The sequence below is a fragment of the Cryptomeria japonica genome, chromosome 3 (assembly GCF_030272615.1).
Source record: "Cryptomeria japonica chromosome 3, Sugi_1.0, whole genome shotgun sequence".
NCBI lineage: Eukaryota > Viridiplantae > Streptophyta > Pinopsida > Cupressales > Cupressaceae > Cryptomeria > Cryptomeria japonica.
Genome location: NC_081407.1, coordinates 661,911,831 through 661,932,211, shown reverse-complemented (window position 1 = coordinate 661,932,211; position 20,381 = coordinate 661,911,831). Strand labels below are relative to the sequence as shown.

The window sequence follows — 20,381 nt, the reverse complement described above, 5'->3', positions numbered from 1 at the left end:
ATGTAATGAAAAATAAAAACTTTATATGCAAAGCATTGAAAAGAAACACTACCTAGAACATTCAATATAGAAGAACCTCAATGAGTTAGGAGGAGAAAATAGAAACCTCAACATTATGATTGTATGATTGTTCAAGTCTAAAATTAAAACCAAAAAGAAAAATGAAAATGATAATTTCTTATAGGGTCTACCCAAACTTATAAAAAGCCTATAATACTTTTATCAGATGCACGATAAAATATAATGCAATTAGAAAAACGGTTTGAATTCTCTACCAGGTGTGTCCACAACATTTATAGTTCGGCCGTCCTTCCACTCGCATTGCCCTAACTGGCAACATGTAGTACTGCTTTCAGACGCAAACTCATTGCGTCCAAGGATCGAATTAGCCGTTGAACTCTTGCCATTTCCAGTACGCCCAATTAAAACCAGAGTTGTGGGATCCATTATTAATTTCGCCAAACTTAACTGCGAATCAACATTAAACGTCGTCAAGTTTCTCTAAATTTATGAAGCAACAAAATCAAAAGTATTAAGAAACAAATTAAAAAATCTCAAACGGGTGTTTCTCTCAATCACCAGTTCAACAATTTCCAGCTAATCCTAGCGAAGACCAGAGCAAAAAATTTCTTCTCGTTGTAGTGAATGTAAAGAGGAGAAGCAATGGTTGCGTAGGAAATAAGGCATGTTAGAGTCCAAGGAATAAATGCAAAACCAGAGATGACGTAATTTTATGTTGGAGAAGAGAATGTATTCGGAGATAGCATAGAAAAAGGCACGCAAAGATTGTATTCTGAAATGATGCAGACAGGAGAGGCTATTGAATGATCAATGGCCACCGTAAAATTTTGGTGTCCACAAGAATATCAGGATTTTCAAAGTAAACGTAATTCGCAATCAGATTCCACCCTCACCCATGAGTGGAGAACACATAATTTCCGAGGATGAAAAGCAAGATGCTGTTTTAGCCCTACCATCATATGCTCTCACAAAGATGATATACTACTACATAAGAGGGCAATTTAAGACATTATTTTAAGACAATATTAACATTTGTCTTAAACACTTAAGTTATTATTTAAATTATTTTAAAGTAAAAATTATAACTATTTTAATTGTCTTAAATTAAAAAATTTAAGAAAAAAAAATTGCATTTTCTAATAGGCGGGAACGGATAGAGGAATGGTGGGAAATGAATTTTTTGAATGTCTTTTTCAATTGTTCATCTGTTACAGAGCGATGTTATTACCACATAGAGGATTCCTTCAGAGAGCCGTCCTGTACAATTTAGCACTCACGCACCAACAGGTATTTACAGTCTGCCCTCTATTGAATCATTGTCCTGTTTGAGAGTTAATTTTGGGATTTGTTTCTCTAAAATTCTTTTTTTTTTTTTAGTATAGAAAGAGCATAAATATGTGCCCCATGAATGTTTTCACATCTTCTGTGCATGCTTACCCTATCTGTATTTTTTAGTTCGTTTATTTCATTTTATTTTTTTCCTTCCTTAGGGTTCGGTTAACACACATAGGCGAGAGATATTGGTAGGGTTAACAAATATTAGGCGAGAGATATTGTTAGTGAAGAATTTATTCGCAGTGATGAAATTAGCCGGCTTATTTTGTCTGACATCAATCTTTGGCATGATATGTTCTCTTTGTATTCGGCAACACTATTTTTGGGGAGTCTTAAGATCTCGTCAGACTGCTTCTGGAGTACAAATAAATTGAAAACCCCGGAAAAAAACATTGGGTTGCTTTACTTTTCGCTTTTTTCCATATTAGCTTTAGAGTTTTAAGTTTTAATGGTAACGTTGATGGTGGACAAACACGGGCTACAAAGTGAGAGCAGTGCCTCCACAATTTGCATGATGGACCACGCGTCTTTATCACGCTTCCACATTATGCATGTATTCTGTCTAACCGTTCAGGAGACCTGTTAATGCTGGGACATGGACATCTCAAGAGCCCTATCAATTTTGGGAGATGGGCATGCATGTCTCAGAGGAGAACACCTGTCAATGGCATTTACATGTAAGTTTAAGGTTTGTTTCTACTAAAAACTTACGATACTACTGTTTCTTTGATCTAAAATCTTTCTAAAATCTTTCTCAATCCTTTTGATGGCTTTGTCTGAAACCCACGATCTCTTCACACAGTAATACTAACAACCTTTTTCACAAGTTCACAGTGATCGCTTTTTGCATAGCGACGTATTTGACAGATTTAGAAATCTTTGATCGAACTTTCTTTTGTGACTCTTAATAAATTTTGATCTTCAAATTTTTTCGTTTGAAGCATTCACATTAATGATAGCAATAACTAACGATATTTTCTACATAGTAGATGCTTTGATCCTCCACACCAACAGTTCTGGGATCTAGGGAAAATAGGCATTACAACATACATACCATCCACAAAATGCAATTGGCCTACTGTCCATCACAGGTGGGCTTCACACTAACTTTGGTCATCAAGAATAAAAGCATTTCAAGTTTTCGAGGCTCCGATACTTATAGATTCATCCATGGTGATCACGCTCACACAATTTCCATACCTTAACAATGATGGTGGCGACCTCAAGAAGCCTGCCAAGAACCATTCTATCTATTGGGTTGTTTGGTATACATGTGGGTCGCCATCTTCCCATTCCAAATACTCTGGCCATGCCATGCATGTCAGACCTCTGGCTTCGCTTATGTCTTTGAATTTTTATCAGCCCTTCAAGCATACATTTGCATGATCATCCATGGGATGGGAGTAGGAGACTAATCGTCATCACAATAATAACAAAATAAAGTCAAACCATGTGAAAGTGGGTGCCAGGACCGGACCCGACTCAGTTTTTGCTGAGGAGAAAGAGCCCTCAGGGTGAAGGTTTGAAGTGTTTTGATCTTAAAATGCCTCACATGGGATTCAATTATCTATGCAAGATGAGCCCAAAACCATTAGAGAAGGAAATTAATTTCATGGGGGCAAGCAAAAGGTCTTGGAAAATTACAGCAGTGTCACTCATCAGTATCTCCATCCAGCTCTCTTTGGTTTATGCTGAACAAAATGATGAAGCTTGCACTTCTGATTATTTTCCTCCTCCTTAAAGAGTGAAGAATACCTTGGAGGCATACTCTCAAACATGGGAAATCATTTTTTTTTAGGAGACTAAAGCAGTTGCATACCCAATGCTGATCCAAGGAAAAAGATGTCACAGAAAATAACGAAGAACGGAGGAACATACAAATTTTTATTGTATTAGCCACAATCTAGTACAAAGTATACTTTTGCCCTAGAGAGAATTTACTGATTGATTGAGGCATATATTCTCAGAGTATGCTCAAGAAGATAGTTATATACTGCTTTGGCTACTCCTCCAACGATCCCCGGTATCAATATTGGAAGTAGATCAATAGGTCTATATTTTATAGTCACTGAACTCACATCGAACATTATTATTCCTCCACCTCTAAAACTCCCACAGTTTTCACTTCCACAATAATCAATAAATGCTCATAGAACTACAACAACCATTGCAGTTGTGAAAAAGATCCTGCAAAGAATTTGAGCACTTCGCCAGTTGCAAAGAAATGCAAATTTTTTTTGGCAGGTATCATTCCTTTTGTTTTCAAAACATGCTTGTACTTACAGTTATAAAACTCCTTGACAACCGTCAATTTACGTTCTACACTGATACCTCAGAGATGCCTATGATTACAAATTCCAAGAACAATATGGAAACAACAATTGTTGGATTCAATGTATCATGAGCAGAAGTTCAGTCAAATATGCATATTCTATTGGATTGGATGGATCGAATGGTACTGTAAATGACAAATTGTTTTAAGAAGTGTATTTGTAACTTGACATATGCCCATAGCACATTTGAGTTCTGCAAATGAGGTGTGTATATATATATATATATATATATATAAATATAAATATAAATAACTAACCTGGCATGAGTTCATAACACGTTGAATATGTGACTAGGTGTAAGTAACTTGGCTTAGACTCTAAACAAATTGAACTCTACAAGTTATTATATTGCTTCGTGGATTGCTCCTAAAACCTAGACCTATTGAATTTGACAATTTAGTGTATTACCCACTGGATTACTCTTCTTGATAAAACGTAAAGGAACTAAAGTTTGATGTTACGCTCAGTTACAAATAATGCACAAAAATTATTTGAACACAAGGGCCATCTATGAGCTAGAATTTGGAATCAATCCAATACCAGCTCCTCGTTTTTTAAGTGTTAGATTAAAAAACGAGTAGAGAAAACACATAATAGTGAACAGAAAACAACAGAAAAAATAATAGACACAACAAAGAATTCAAGACACAAGATTAACGTGGTTCACCACTAAGTGGCTACATCCACCAAAAATGTAGGGAGAATTCTTATTAACCAATATCCAATTACATAGTACATTATGTATGGGCTGCACACAGCCATTTATATAAACATATCAAATATGAAATGAAGAGTCTTCTGAGGAAGACAAACAACCATGTGACTGTTGGGCTTCATACACCCAACAATCTCCCCTGTGAAGTCCAACTAGCACAACCTGTAACATTCCTTGCATCTCCATTCCAAGGCTCATACTACAACTAGCTCTTGAGAATATTTTAATATCGCCAAACTCTGTTCATGAATAGTGCGAATTAATTCTCTCCAAGTCAGATCAGAGTTAAAAACATATTCTCTAACTACTTCATCTAGTAATCCATAATCAGGAACACTACTATCTGTTGATGCATAATACAATCCTCCATCAAAGTCTCTTGCTCTTGTGCTCCCCCGTAATAGAATATCTAGATCACCATTATCAGATTTTAATACCCGAATATAAAACTCTCATACAGGTGTGAATAGCCTACAAACGTCACTCCCAATTCTCATGATTGCCTCACTAAATGAATTTGTTGTATTTTGTGCTAGAAACTTGTGCAGTACCTGCAATCAATGCATTCCACTCTGCCTCCACTGCTACAATCTGCAACAATAAATCATTACTTTTGCAATCTACTTGTTCTTCTTCAAGGTCATCCTCATTCGCTAGATTCGAGACTACATCCTCCTCACCCCGGGAGCCATCCTCCTCATCTTGGAAGGGAAACCAACCAATCTCTTCTTCAAACAACGAATACAACAAACCCTCTTCTTCTTCAGCCAAAGTCTCCTCCTTTTTCCAGCCAACCCACCAATGACATTTTGTTTCAACCTCCACTTGGACATCACTCTCTACCGAGTCTAGACTACCAAGAAATTTTTCGTTGACTGATTCAGCCTCATCATCTGAAACTTCAGCTTGTTTATTGATAACATAAAAGCACCCAACTCCAGGATCAACTATCCAATCGGATCCCATCTCTGCTCAAGCCAACCGTGGCTCTGATACCAATTGTTAGTTATAAACGAGCAAAGAAATTAATACAAAATAGTAGAAAAGAAAACACACAACACAAGGTTTAACGTGGTTCACCACTAAGTGGCTACGTCCACCAGAAATGCAGGGAGAATTCTTATTAACCAATATCTAATTACACAGTACATTATGTATGGGCTGGACACAGCCATTTATATAAACATATCAAATATGAAATGAAGAGTCTTCTGGGGAAGACAAACAACCATGTGACTGTTGGGCTTCATACACCCAACACTAAGAAGAGGCCTTTTTAACCCAATTTCCATTTCTGAAAGTTTCTCGCCTTTTGTATCCTTTTCATGCATTTCTTAAAATTGTAATTCTCTCCTTCTGTACCCTTTTCATCCATTTCTTAAAATTGTAATAAAGCCACTTTTGTGGCAAGTGTTTTTTTAAGTTTTTATTTTTAGTATTGGGTGAGTTGTCATGTTTATCTATTTGCATTGTTTTGTTCTCCAATCTGTTTATAAGGAGAGGAACCTCTTTATAATGATCTTTCAATTTTTAATAAAATATTGTGTTCAATTATTTTTTTACAATATGAGTTAGTCACCTACAGACAAACATTCCTGAATCGCCTAACTAATGACAAAACACATCACATAATCGAATTTGCACAATACTAAAAAACATGGATGTGCTTGTGTGTTGTTCCCTTGTATTTGATTGGCTATATACACTGAAAACATTTTTGATAAAGCCTAACAGAGCAGCATCAACTACTTTAAAAGTATACCTTAAGTGGTTGTTTGAGATTGTTTGAGATTGTGCTGCTCTAAGCCGAGTCTTTGCATGATCTCTTACTCACCCTAATACCTAGAGATAGAAGCATTATGAGCTTTGCCTTCCAACTTAAACAAATGCCATGTTTCAACCTTGAATACACAAAAACCAAGATATAGATGGCAAAGACAAGGATTCTCTTAAACAACTTAAAATAAAATATTGTTGTTGGTGCCACACGCAAGAGGCACACAATGACACTTGGTTTGGTGGCTTCCAATCAACTACCATAAAATCTAATACTAACAACATTATTACAGTGTAAAATAGACAATCCAAGAACATTCTTTTATCAAACATTCAAACCAATGTGATGAGCCACATTTGGTATTTATTGTAATGGGAAACAACTTTAAGTTTATTATACTTCAACCTGATGATACTCTCTACTGTAGTTGGTCTAATTTTTCTTAAGTTGTCGCATGTGAACATTATTTAATAGATAATTTTCTTATTTAATTTTTCTTGCGATTTTATTTTTCTACCAAATCATGCCAAAAGTGGAATGTAACCAGGGGATTTTTGTTTGGATCAAAATACTATTTATTAGTTTTCATACCTTTTATTTATCAGTCCCATATTGATGTAGTGGTTCTTCCACAGGCACAGGCTATTATGTCAAAGTTTGCAACTTTTAACAATGGTGAAATAAATGCAAAACCATTATTGTTGATAACTGCAGATCAAGTAAATTTCACCATCCTTTTTCTTTTCTCTATAGATAACTGTAATTTCATCTTGGTATATTGTCAATGTTCATATATATCTTTTCTTAGTGAATTTCTATTTTATTCGATGGAGATTACTAGCCTCATAGATAGACACACACCATATTGCATCCTACAAGAAAAATGTGCATGCATTGTAGAATAGAGTCAACACATTACGACACACAGGAAACAATATGGAGCATGAATAATTGTTTTTCTTTTATAATAGTATGACATGATATAGCTTTGAGACTCGTGAGGTACTTTTGTGTTGATTTGTCTCTAAAATCTATCTAGGGCTTCACTCTATTGTTTGGACGCTACTCTTTTCACTATGTGACACCTCACAACCAGTAAAGAGATTGTTTGCTGCAACAATGAATTCTTGGGACAGCCATCCTATCCCTTTGAGACTGTGCATTTCCACTGCTATATTTGTGGCTATTTCATCTTTGTCCTAGGCATTCACTGTAGTTTTCAAATTCTCACCTAGACAAATAGTCAAAAATTTTAGTATAAATTTTTCGTTTGATGATGGATTGACATGATTCCAATTGGAGATATTACTATATTCAATATTTTATTTCCAATAGAAACAGGTTTTGAAGAAAAGAAGAATTGATTGGTAGAATGTGCCAATGAACAACTCGAAAATGTGAGTTTTAGCAGTGCAGATTTAGGATAAGCAGTTAGTACTTTGGGCATAACTTTCTCATACGATATTGGAATTGAGTGATTCAAATTGTGTTGTAAACTATATTCATAGGATAATACTCCTTAGAAACATATTTTATAGATTCAACAATTTGGTCATCCAAAAATTTACTGCCCTAACTCTGTTCCTACTATGTCCTTGAGTTTCTTGTGTGACACCTAGTGGGTACTTTGTCCACATCTTTTTCATTTGATGATGGATGGTGAAATTACAATTGGAGATAAAATTATATTCAATTTTTAATATCCAATAGAAACAATTTTTGAATAAAAGAAGAATTGATTGGTAGAATTTGCCAATGAACAACTGGAAAATGTGAGCTTAAGTAGTGCAGATTTATGATAGGCAGTCAATATTTTGGACATAACTTTCTCATATGATATCAAAATTGGGTGACTCAATTTGTGTTATAAACTAGATTCATAGGAGAATATGCCTTATAGAAAAAGGTTTTAGAGATTCAATAATTTGGTCATCCAAAAATTGACTGTCCTAACTTTGTTCGTATCTTGTCCCTAAGTTTCTTTGTGATACCTAGTGGGTATTTTGGCCACATCTTTTTCGTTTGGTATAAAAATTGAAAAATTCAAATTGGGTTAGAAACTATATTTTGATGGCTTCTTTGGATAGAAATAAGTTTTTAAAATGTGCCCATATAGCCCCCCAAAATAGGATTGTCCCAACTGTGTTTTCAGTGAAGTCAATGAACCAAAATGCCATAAGAGTCTAATAAAAATTATTATGCATCATGACTCATACATTTTCAACTCATGAATTCTTCCTTCTTTACAAACTTGTGATTTTCTATTTTCCCCTATGTGTGATTGTCATAGGGTTTGTATAGGTCTTTTTAGGCCTGGAGTCTTCTTTTATGCATGTTTACAGTCTTTGTATTATATCCATTGGACTGCCCTATTCATTATCTTTGAGCTATTACTATTGAACACATGTACATCATTGTGATGACTCCTCATTTTGCAACTATGTCAGTGATTAAGCCAACCTTGTTTTCTTTCACATACCTCTCATTTGGGACCTCTGTGTTATGTATTTGTTGTCAAAGTAGTGATCGTTATTTCTCAAGTATTTCCAACAAAACCCTTGAATGCATTCTTTTCATTTTGGATTCTTTATTTTGTGTGGTGTTATCTAAACAAGAGATATTTGTATTGCTGCTCTCAAGACCTATTTTTCTTTTTGCTCTATCATGGCATTGTACTCACTTCTACTATTAGGCCCTTGTGATTGCCATTTGGTTCTCAATGTTTTGTCCATGACAGTATTATCCTCTTTGCTCCTCATAATAGTGATGTCTTCTATTCATCCAACATGAAGTTGTCACCTAGCATAATGATTTCTAACCTTATGTTGTTGTTCAAAAATGTTGCCACGGGACGATTAGTCTCATCACTGTAGCCTTTGTGTTAGAACTTAGAATGTTACCCTTGTATGATGTTCATGGACTATTTTGAAACTGTATCATACCTCCCATGTTGACTATCTCATGGGCCTAATACATAGTGAAGCATCACTACTATTCCCTTTATTAACCTTTATTTTTCCACTTGCAACTGTCATCCTTAATGGTGTTGTATTCTCAACAACATAGATATGGGCTCATAGTTGTCCATTAACTTTCTTTCCCATCCATATGACTATCATTTGTGATCCTTCCATTTGTATGCATCATAGCCCACATTCTCTCTACCACTATGACCTCTATTTGCCTTTGGACTAGAATCCTTAATGAGGAAACAAGTTGTCCTTCATTTTCATTGATGACCATCCCTCCACGCTAATGATTTTAACCAAAAATTGCTCCTTAGCTATAATAAATTACTCTTGTATGTAATGTAGCAAGTTATTTACAATGATTTGTTGCATTGTGATTCATTGATAATTTTTATATTTATGATCCCTGTCTTAATGTATTAATTGAAAAAACATTAAAATGAATGGTTTTGTGTTATTTGGGAATCTATCAAATAATATACTAATAATTTGCTTGGTTGTTTTAGAGTCTTGGATAATTGCAGCATAGCCAGACAAATTTCTGGTCTTATTCTCCTCATGCAGAATTTCATCATATTATTAATGGTAAATTAACCTGCAGGATTGACAATAGGTACTCATTATTTTGTGTATTACATAATTTTTAAATTTCTAAAATTACTAAAGTATGCTTAAAAAATTATAAATGCTATGTTTTAGTAGAATCAAAATGCAATTTGGAGAATCATTGAACCAGAAAATTATTTCATAGGAATTTCAGAAAGAAAAATTATTTTATTAAAATATTGTTGTCTGACGAGGGAAAACTATGGAGATAAAATGGAGGAGGTTTCACAACGGTCTTGTTACCGTTCAGGGCAGTGCAATTCTGAGGGTGACTTTAGAGAGCTAGACAAAATGTTGCAGGAACATGAGGTTGCAAACTGGGTTGACTATAGATGAACAACTTCAATTTTGACTCTCTTGCATCTATAGTATTCTTGACTCTTAAAATGCATTTTCCTAATGAGAGAAATATCACAATGAAATTATTTTCATTTTGAGTATCTTGTGTCCTTTGTCATTCTCTTTGTTCTTAGAGATAGAGTTCTATTTTCTAGGAACATTTTATTTTGATAGTATAAATTGCTTCTTTTATCAAAAATAATCTTGGGATTTTGATATTAGAATAGGAACATTTTATTTTGATAGTATAAGTTGCTTCTTTTATCAAAAATAATCTTGGGATTTTGGTATTAGAATAGGAACATTTTATTTTGATAGTATAAGTTGCTTCTTTTATCAAAAATAATCTTGGAATTTTGGTATGTGCCTCTAATACTACTGAATACATAACATTTAATGGTTTCTCTCACTATATAATGAAGAGGAACTTTTTTGATGGAAAAGCTATTCTACATAGATGTTCATCAAGTTAACTAAACCTATATCTCATGAATGGACATAAGAAACCTATGGGAGGGCAGGTGGAAGGAGGTGAAAGGGAAGACATGATTATGAAGGACAAAACTTTGACATCAGGGTTAAGATATATTGTCACCAAAGTTTCTTTAGTTTTAGCTCAAACATAAATCTGGAGGTTGGAAATTTGAAATTCCAGAAATTTAACATGTTTTTATCTAGATATTCATTTGTATAAATATCATGTTATAAATTACTTCCAAGATTTCAAAGAGTTGGTTTTAGAATCCATTTTAAGTGTTTGATGAAATTCGGTTAGCAAAAGGGTCATTTGAATTTGTAGACTATTGATTTATGCCTATTTTGCATTGAACAGGTTCACACTGAGGATTAGAATTAGACCATCTAGTTGCAAATTCACAAACATAAATGTATCATTCAATTTTTTTGTACATTCTCTTTGTGTTGCATAGAGCTAGATAGATTTTCTAAGGTTTTGTCTAAGAAACACATAGTTATTTTATTTTCAAGGCAACAAAAAAGTTGTTTAATACAAAAATACAAAATGGATAGAAAAATGGTCACATGTTCTCAAGCATTATTTAGACTTAAAACTCACTACTAAACCAAAGGGTGTTTTGATACTCAAAATTCTAAATGATAAAATTATTCTTTAAAGGGTGCTAGCTCAAATGGAAGAGCAACTTCTTTACAAGCAGGAGGTTGGTGGTTCAATTCCATCATGCCCTAACATGAATTAATCAATGATATTGTAGTTTATATTTAACAATATTGATTTATCTGAATAGTGTTTTTTATTGTCTTTATAAAGATAATTAGTTAAGATAATAATTTAAGACACTCACTTAAAGACAATATTTAAGACAATACAGAAGTTTTATTTTGTCTCAAGTTAAGACAATTCACTCAAAAATTGTCTCAAATATCGTCTTAAAACCCCTCTCTATGTAGTATATATATAGCATATGTAGTGGTGTCTCAAGTTAAGACAATTCACTCAAAAATTGTCTCAAATATCGTCTTAAAACCCCTCTCTATGTAGTATATATATAGCATATGTAGTAGTACCACTATCCCCATCAAATTTTAAAACTCAATTCTTAGTAATTAACATATTTGTTTCAATGGTGGTGTTGATTTCCAAGTTCTTGTTTTACTTTTTGATTGATGGTTGGTTTTTATTTGGATGTATAAGGGTTGGGGTCCTTGCCTATTTAATCTAATATAAAGTATATTTATGACATTTTAAGAATGAAAATAAATCTATATATAAAAAATAATATACTAGATTTAAGTCTTTGTGTATTTGATAAGTTTAGTAAATGGTTTATTGAAGAGGGAGTTTTAAAATTTGTTTTAATAATAAAAATTGTATCTTTGAATTGGTTTTATTTTTTATATAAGGTAATGATTTAATATATTTATACAATTATAGATGTTGTATTTTATGTACAATTTAGGTTTGGATATTGAGTTTTGTTTATATCTAGTCTTATGCATTGTTTATTTGTATGCTTATATACACAATCTCAATTTAATTGATTTATATGTCTTATTCAAATTAGTAATCCAATTCATAATAATCTAATCATATTAGACTTAGATCCAACTAGATCATGTATATTGGTGTAAGTTGTCCTTCCAATCACAATCTTGATCTTTACAATTGCAAAATAAAAATAAGACATTGAACATATTGCCCTATCATCCATTTTGATCCTTAACTAACTTTGTATATTTTATTTTGAAAATTTGTTATATTTGTATATAATTTTATATTTATTATCACAATTTTTATATTTTTAGATATCATCAATTAGATTCCAGGACCATTCATTTGCATCTAAAATAAACTCAAGCATGGAATCCAGTGAATTATAATTAAATGAATATAAAATATTCAAACATTATTTATTCATAGCATATCTTTTTCCACTCTATCAAAAATTTACATGAAATTAGAGTAAGAAATTTTTAATATTATTTTTAATTCTTATTTTGTTTTGATTCTTGTATAAATATAATAATCAACATATGAAAGATTCTTTAAATATGATAGATCCTAGATAAATATACAATCATCACCAGTACACTCATATAATGAAGGCGTTTGATCTTCATGATAAAGATAACTTAAAACGTAAACCTCATCAAAATTTAATCTCTCCATTGAGATAAAATCTTTTATTTCCAAGAATTGAATATTAGTTTGAGCAAGTAAATTCTAATTATATGAATAAAAAGCATTCAAACATTATTTATTGATAGCTTATTTTGTTTCGATTCTTGTATAAATATAAGATGAAAGATTCTTTAAATATGATAGATCCTAGATAAATATACAATCATCACCACCACACTCATATAATGAAGGCGTTAGATCTTCATGATAGAGATAACTTAAACATAAACCTCATCAAAATTTAATCTCTCTATTGAAAACATGGCAATGATAAATATGGTTGAATAGATCTTTTTAAATATATAAAATAATTATAAACTAGAATCCCAACTTCAGTCAAATAACCCATAGCTCATATAATGGCATGGATAATAATTATCAAATGAAGCATTTCCTTTTATGTTCATAACTGGAGTGTTCCTAGCACATAATATAGATGTTTATTCCCTGATACGTAGGCTACGTAGAGGAATTTCAAATTCGGATCATATAATTCAGAAATTTAGCATAATCACATATTCTATCTTCGTAAAGACAATATTGTTCTTAAGAACACATATTATGTTGGTTTTAATCATGATACTGAGCATCAATCTAATAACGATAGTATCCATATCTACTTCTATGCAGAGAATTAATTTGGTCTTGCATATATTGTATTGTCTGCCTCGAATTCCGGTCCGCTGTATCCATCTTCTCTTGCATAGAGCTCATGTTCTGTGCCATCTGAAACCACACAGTATGCAATTTTCATTAGTATTAATTCTTTTTCTTTGAAATTATTATTTACAATAAATAATTAGTTTTTATTAAAATATATTATATTACAAGAAAGTGGTATAGATAGTCAGAGTCTAAAATGTCTGTAGATTTTGGAGTGTGATTAATAAATATACAAGATAGATACATTTGTTTTATAATAAGAATTACAAAATTATTAGTAGGAGGTGGATAAAAGTCATTTGATTTAAAAAAAGAAAGGCTTGTGACTCAGACCTGCTACCTTTGGTGACATTGTGTGCATGAAGCTTAGTTGGTACACACAAATTTAAGAAAGAAAGAAAAATATATCATTTTCACAAATCTAAATTATTCTTAGTATTAATTATTTTTCATATATATATAATACAAAAATTAAATAGTCATTAATGAAAAATAAATAGAAAGAAATGAAGTTTGTTAAATTAATAGACAGTACAGATTAAAAATAAATAACCTTATTCCCATTTAACATAAAAAAATATATTTAACTTATAGAGTTTTATATCTTGACCAAAAAAAAATATATTATAATTGTATATTAATATTATAGTATAAATTTTAACAAATTTATTATTTTGTTGTTATTTTCTATTAATACATAATTAAAATAATTAGTACTATATTGTTAATGATAAAATTATTATATAATTCTTATTATTATAACATTATAGTTATTTCTATAAGCTTTTTGAAAATGAGCATGACAAGCAATGGGTAGGAGCGGCATGGTGAGGTGCAAGGGAAGCCTAGTAAGGTTTATGTGGCGAGATTTGTTTTGATTGTGTTTGTGGTTCTAGAGATTTTGCAAGTGCATTCCTCTAATAGATTTTGTGGACTACTTTTACCTATTTATTGATATTGTTTAGGATGTGGGTTCCCATGGGGTGGGTGGGAGCTTCTCTATCTCTTCTTTGTCACCTTCAAATATTTTCATTGGAGGTGCTATTTGGATCGAGTCTCCTTTTGGCCCATTGTCTAGTAATTCTCCCCAAGGGTGTTGGAAGGATCTATTCAACAACAAGCAGTTTACACCGACAAATGATGTGTTAATTAAGAGGTTTGAGAATGGTACGTGGGTTAATATCAAGGATTCCTCACTTAATCATTCTTTAGCTAAAATGGAGAATGCCATGGTGGGAAAGTTCATGGGTTGACAGTGAGAGATTTCTTTTGTTAGTAAATGGGTGGCATCGAGATGGGCTATAAAGGGAAGTGTGTTGGTTTTAGTGCTACCTAGAGGTATGTTTATTTCTTGTTCTCTCTAAAGGAGGATAGTGTTCTTATCCTCTCTTATGGCCCCTAGTTTTTTGGGAAATAACAACTTCTTCTTTGCAAGTGGTGTCATGGGTTTAAGTTGAAATCCCACCTGGCTGGTAGTATTCCAAATTGGGGTTGTCTCCTAGGACTAGGTACGCAGTTTTAGGATAAAGAAATCATTACAGGGTTGGCTAATTCATTTGGGCAATTAATTTCTCTTGATGCTATTACTAAACAAAGGTTGAGATTGGTCTATGTGTTCTTTTTTGTGGGTATTGCTCCTATCATGACTTCTCATCTTGGTGATTTAACTTAGTCATTGGAATATGAGAACTATACACTTTTTTGTCAGCTTTTCTCATCGACATGCCACCTTTCCAATAAGTGGCCTTCTAGGAGATTCAAAAATTCCTTTAAGGAAAAGGATAAGAGGACTTTGGATTATTCCTCTACATTGGAAACCTCCAATCAAACATAGAATCCCTCTAAGGGTGACCCTCTATGGCATAAATAGGCCCTTGATCTAGTTTAGGTGTTGTCAGGTTTTGTGGCTACTATATCTATGGATATAGATTTGGTGTCAAACCCCTCCCTTTTTATGGTTAGCCTTTCCCCTTATGAAGTCTCACTGAAAGTGATGATTCCTCTTCCTAGCATTGGTGGTGGAGGTATGGAACAAGATACCTCTTTAGTGGACTAGGTGGTTCCTCTTTCCTCCCAAGTGATAAACATCATTTCTTTTGTCCATCTAAGCACCCCCCAGGTGCTTGCTAGTATTGGGATGTTTCCAAACTTTGTGTCGCCAATTGTGGTCTTCCCTATCCAAGGGGTGACACCTTTGAAGTTAGCTTGTGGGTATCTAGAGTCTTCTTGGACCCCTGCTATGGAGAAATCTTCCTCTTCTAGGTTGGCTAGTGTGAATATTCCTTTGACTTCTAGTAGGAAAATGATTGATATGGGGATGGATGGAAAGGTTTGCAAAAACTCTACTAAGAAAATAAGGTAGTTAACGGTCATTGTGATGTGGCTAATGGTTGTCAAAATACTTTGGAGTAGTATTGCTCCTACCTTACCTCCAAATCAAGATACTCTCCTCGAATATTTAGGAACTCAATGATCCTCATAAACAAATGCTCGTGAAATTATTCAGCCCCCCTCTTAACATTATGGTGTGTTCATCAATTGGTATCAGAGTAAGGTTTATCTTAGAGAAGCTTAACTACTTGAAGAATATTCAGAATAGTGCATAAAGTTAATTACAAATCACTAAAGTTGGATGGCACAATTTACTATTATTGGAAGGAAATGGTGGAATATCATTTGGAATCTTTATTGATTTAAATAACAAATATTATAATAACTAGATATCATACTCTGAAAATTGGTCTTTTGAATTTAGATGTGGCCAAGACACATGAGAATAATACAAAGACTAGATCAGAAATTATCAATTGCTTAAGTGATCTAATAATTGCTAGAGTTATGGGGTTGAATTTTTCTAAAGAAATCTAGGAGAAGCTGAGTAGTGTATGTGAAGGTGATTTGAAGATGAAGCAAACCAAGTTAAAAAATCTAAAGCACAAGTTTGAGAATATGTGAGATTGCCTAACAATGATAAAATTGAAGGCTATCTTCATTGAGTAAATGAGATTGTGAGTGCAATTAGAGGTATAAGTGTAAAATTTGAAGAAGCTGAGGTTATGATAAAATTCATGTTAACACTTCCAAGAGGCTACAAAGCTAAGAAGTATTTCATTGAAGGAAGTATTGATATGGACAAATACACTTCAAATCATCTCTATAGCTCACTCTCTACCTTTGATATTGTTTCGCTAGACAATTTACTAGAAGAAAAGAAAGAAATAACATTCAAAGATACCAAGAAGAGTGAGGATAAACACGAACAAAGAAATGACATGAATGATATAGAAAAAAAAATTGTGAGAAGATTGAAGAAAGGATCTAAAAATTACAAATATAAGCTACCCTTCAAGTGTTTCAATTGTGGAAGAAATTATGCTTCTAGATGTACTAACAAGGAAGATGATGACAAGAGAGTTGATGATAATAATAAGGGAAAGGACAATTATAGATTCAATAATAGAAATAAGAGAATAGATGATAGAGATAGGCCTAAGAATAATTTATGTTCATGTAGTGTCATAAAATTGCGACCCTACCAATTTTTGACTGCACTAGGGTCCTAAAGCATGTGAGTTTGAATCCTCTAGCCTAATCGAAGATAGAAGATTGCTCAGCCCTTAGAAACAACTTCCTTGGCCTCTCTACCATCTCGCCTGCTCTCTACCTTGGAGAAAAGTGTAGGACAAGGGCATGGCACCACTGTCCCCCCTTGGACAGGGGCGTGGTGCCCTTGTCCTTCCAGGATAGGGGTGTGGAAGCCCTGTCCCTACCCCATTTTGGGAAAGACCCTTCCTAGGGTTGCATTGTTGGTTGTGCATTGGACGAGAAACTCCCTTGATGTTAGCCCTTGACGAAAATCAAATCCACTAACATGTATTTAAGGGGCATTCATCCTCTCATTTTCATAAGGTTGGATAGGGCAAAGTTGGATAGATTCAAGTTGCATAAGCGATCAAGTATACAAGAGCATTCAAGCATTCTTTTGCAGAATTGAGCATTCTGAAGTCTCCCTTCAAGGCTAGGTATTGAATTCAAGTCAAGGATTCAACCATTGAAGAGGAGATTGATTTCAACATTCAATTCCACACAAGATTTTCTATCAACATTGCTATCATAACCTCCCTTGAGGTGATATTTAATTCAGTCTTTCATTTACATCAACTTGCAAGTACTTTCTTTCATTACTTGGTTAATTCCAAAACTGGGCTTTGACCTAAAGGCAAACCCCTAATCCCAACCTATTTTCCTTTCTTTACTATGTGTAGGTTGCAGGTACCAATCTGTACTTTCAAATTTGGGCTCCATTTGCAGAGGCAACAAAACCATTTTCATTTCGTGGATTTTTCGGAGGACCATGTACATTCCCACCACGGTCCAAGCAAATTTTCCTCAAATTCATGGGGTGACTTCATCTCAACATATTACTGCCAGATCTGCATAGCTTCATCCCCTATTCCAATCTTAGGTTATAATCAATTCTTTGTCACCTTTGCATTACATAATTCAATCAATTCCTTTCCATTTCAAACAAGGAAGAGGGGATCAACTTATCATTCCCAATTCAATAAAAATTCAATCTACCATCTTTGTGTGGAGAGATTGAATCTAGTGAATTATCCTCTCCTCTTCCTAATGTAACATGGTGAAAAGTGTTTGAAGGATAGTCAATAGTGAGACTCTCATCTCTCTCTAAGGGAAAGGGTAGTTTTCCTCTTGATCTATCATTCACCATTTTCCCACCATTACATTTTGGTGTACCTGACGTCTTGCATGGTTTCCTTTGAACAAAATTGCATATTTTTCATTTACAAGTTTTCAATTTCTGCAAACTTAGTGGTTAAATCATTAAAAATCCTAGTTTTTAATTAAAATTAAACTTGTGATTTGTAAAAATTGCTTGTGGTTATCTTAGATCTGAAAAAAAAAAAATTTGTCGAATTCAATTTCCTCCTTGTCTTGTTCAATTTGCAAATTAAATTTAAAAAATTAAGAGGTTACTTGTGAAAACCCTAATTTTCAAAAATCATCTTGAACTTTTGCAAAAATTAGATTTCGATTTAATTTTCCAATTTCTGATTGTTCTCAGACTTGTCTTCAATCCTACAATTCAAATTTTCAATTACCCCCCTTTTTCCCAAAATTCAAATTTTAAAATTAAGTGGTTAGGTCATTTTGATTGGATTTTGTGTAAATTTCAAATCAATTTCATTTCAATTCAGAATTCTAAAATTTTTCCAAGGTGTCCCTATCCGTTAGATTTGACCCTTTTCAAAATTGCAATTCAATTCCTCTTTTTCTTCAAAACCTTAATAGGTTCCTATTTTCACATTTGTGCCTTCATTTCGCCCATCTAGAGATCATAAAATTGCCGATTTTTGGGGGTTAGCTTTAAAAATCATTGTAATATCCATCCCTGAAAATTTTGAAAAAAGTTGGTCGGACCATGTGCATTCCTGCCATGGTCCTCGATTTTTTTCCCAAAATTTTGGGAGACTATTATGACTGTATTTACTAGCCTAATTCTAGAAGATTGGCTGATTTTATCAATTTTTTATCCCTCTAGAATCGGAAATACCTTCAAAATTCAACATTTCAACTTTCAAGAAAGTTTTTAAAATTAAGAGGTTAATTATAGTCTGCCTTGATTTTAAAATTAAGTGGTTTTCCCTTGGCCCCAATTTTAAAATTCCAATTTCCTTTCATTTTTGGAAATTGTGTCATTCCATTCTTCCAACAAAGATCAAATTGTATAATCATTATTTTATTAAATTTTACATTACTCAATTTTGTAAGCTTTGTTGCACAATTCAAAATTCAAATTTTCCCTCTAGTGCATGAGTTTTACCACTATTAGTCCTACCTATCCTATCCCCATTAGATGAAGCATTAGAATTAAGGCTTCCCAAGGTTTAATTACCGAGGACATAGAGTCTAATTTGGGTGACTTCTTTAATGAGGATCATGCTAATTCTTCCCATCCTAATCATGTGCCTATTCACCCCATTGATGAATCCCATGATGAAGAAGAATCTTTAACTAGGGTTTGTTTAGATCAACTTTCTACATTGGACATTCAATTTGATAACTTTCAACACTCGATGTCCCAAGAATACCCTAATAGTGAAGCTCTTCCATTAATTGAAGACCTTAAGTGCATGATTCAAAGTGATAAGAATGGAATTGAAATATTGTGTGGTATTGCACATATTGTTGATTCTAATGTCATGCCTATCAATAGTTGTGTTGAAATCCTAGGTTATTCACAACCTTCAATACAAGTCAATCCTTCAATTCCTTTGACTACTATGACTAATATTCCTACTTTCAAATCCAACATCATGGCTACTTCAACACAACATGTCATCCCTACAACCATTTGTCATGGGGGAAATCCCTCTTCTTCATTTGATCCTCCATCTTTACCCATGTCTTCCATGAGTATTCCTATTATTCCTCAACCAATCAGTGTGACACAAGGGGCAATTCCTTCAACAACTTTAAACCTCCTTTGAGTGTCCCTTTTCATACCTAATCATCACCCATGCCTACTTACCATAATGTCACACCACCTTATTCTTAGTCCATAGATTCTTTCAATAGAATCACACCACCTTCTCAATCACCTATGTCTAACATCAATTCTTCTACCAAAGCAACAATTAACAATCTGGCTCAAATAGTGTCTTCCTTACAACAAAAAATTGCTTCTATGAATCAATCCAAGTTTAGTGTGCCCACCTTTGATGTTGCGAGCCCACTTTCTCTTGATATTGTTAAAGTTGTGCCACCTAAACATGTGGAGATCCCTCAATTGGAACTCTATAATGGAAAAAGAGATCCTCTTATGCATGTCAAAACATTTCAAATCTTGTGTACTGATTTTTCTTATGATCAAAGATTACTTGCAAAATCGTTTACAAGAACACTAAGAGATAAGGCTTTACAATGGTATTGCTCTTTTCCT

The 20,381-nt window shown here is 33.3% G+C and overlaps 2 protein-coding genes and 1 long non-coding RNA gene across 6 annotated transcripts in view; 1 reads left to right on the top strand and 2 right to left on the bottom strand.

Moving 5' to 3' along the window:
• The window catches only part of LOC131068413 (immune-associated nucleotide-binding protein 9), an 84,681-nt gene extending 83,677 nt beyond the window's left edge, over positions 1-1,004 (bottom strand). The window contains exons 1-2 of one of the 3 annotated variants that reach the window (XM_058003602.1): positions 915-1,004; positions 276-468 (exon numbers count right to left, since the gene is read on the bottom strand). In XM_058003602.1, the coding sequence (XP_057859585.1) occupies positions 276-468; positions 915-980 (259 nt within the window). In that variant the 5' untranslated portion in view covers positions 981-1,004. Of the gene's footprint in view, positions 1-275; positions 469-579; positions 826-914 lie in introns of those variants that run through there. The other 2 variants (XM_058003604.2, XM_058003603.2) reach the window with 2 other exon arrangements.
• A 53-nt stretch (positions 1,005-1,057) lies between these two features.
• On the top strand, positions 1,058-10,187 carry LOC131068415 (uncharacterized). The gene is made up of 2 exons (XR_009112008.1): positions 1,058-1,308; positions 6,817-10,187. It is a non-coding gene; the product is annotated as an uncharacterized LOC131068415 (long non-coding RNA).
• A 2,898-nt stretch (positions 10,188-13,085) lies between these two features.
• Positions 13,086-20,381, bottom strand: part of LOC131068414 (immune-associated nucleotide-binding protein 9) — a 59,512-nt gene continuing 52,216 nt past the window's right edge. For both annotated transcript variants that reach the window (XM_058003605.2, XM_059218518.1), the window contains exon 6: positions 13,086-13,480. In XM_058003605.2, the coding sequence (XP_057859588.2) occupies positions 13,349-13,480 (132 nt within the window). In that variant the 3' untranslated portion in view covers positions 13,086-13,348. The remainder of the gene's footprint in view (positions 13,481-20,381) is intronic.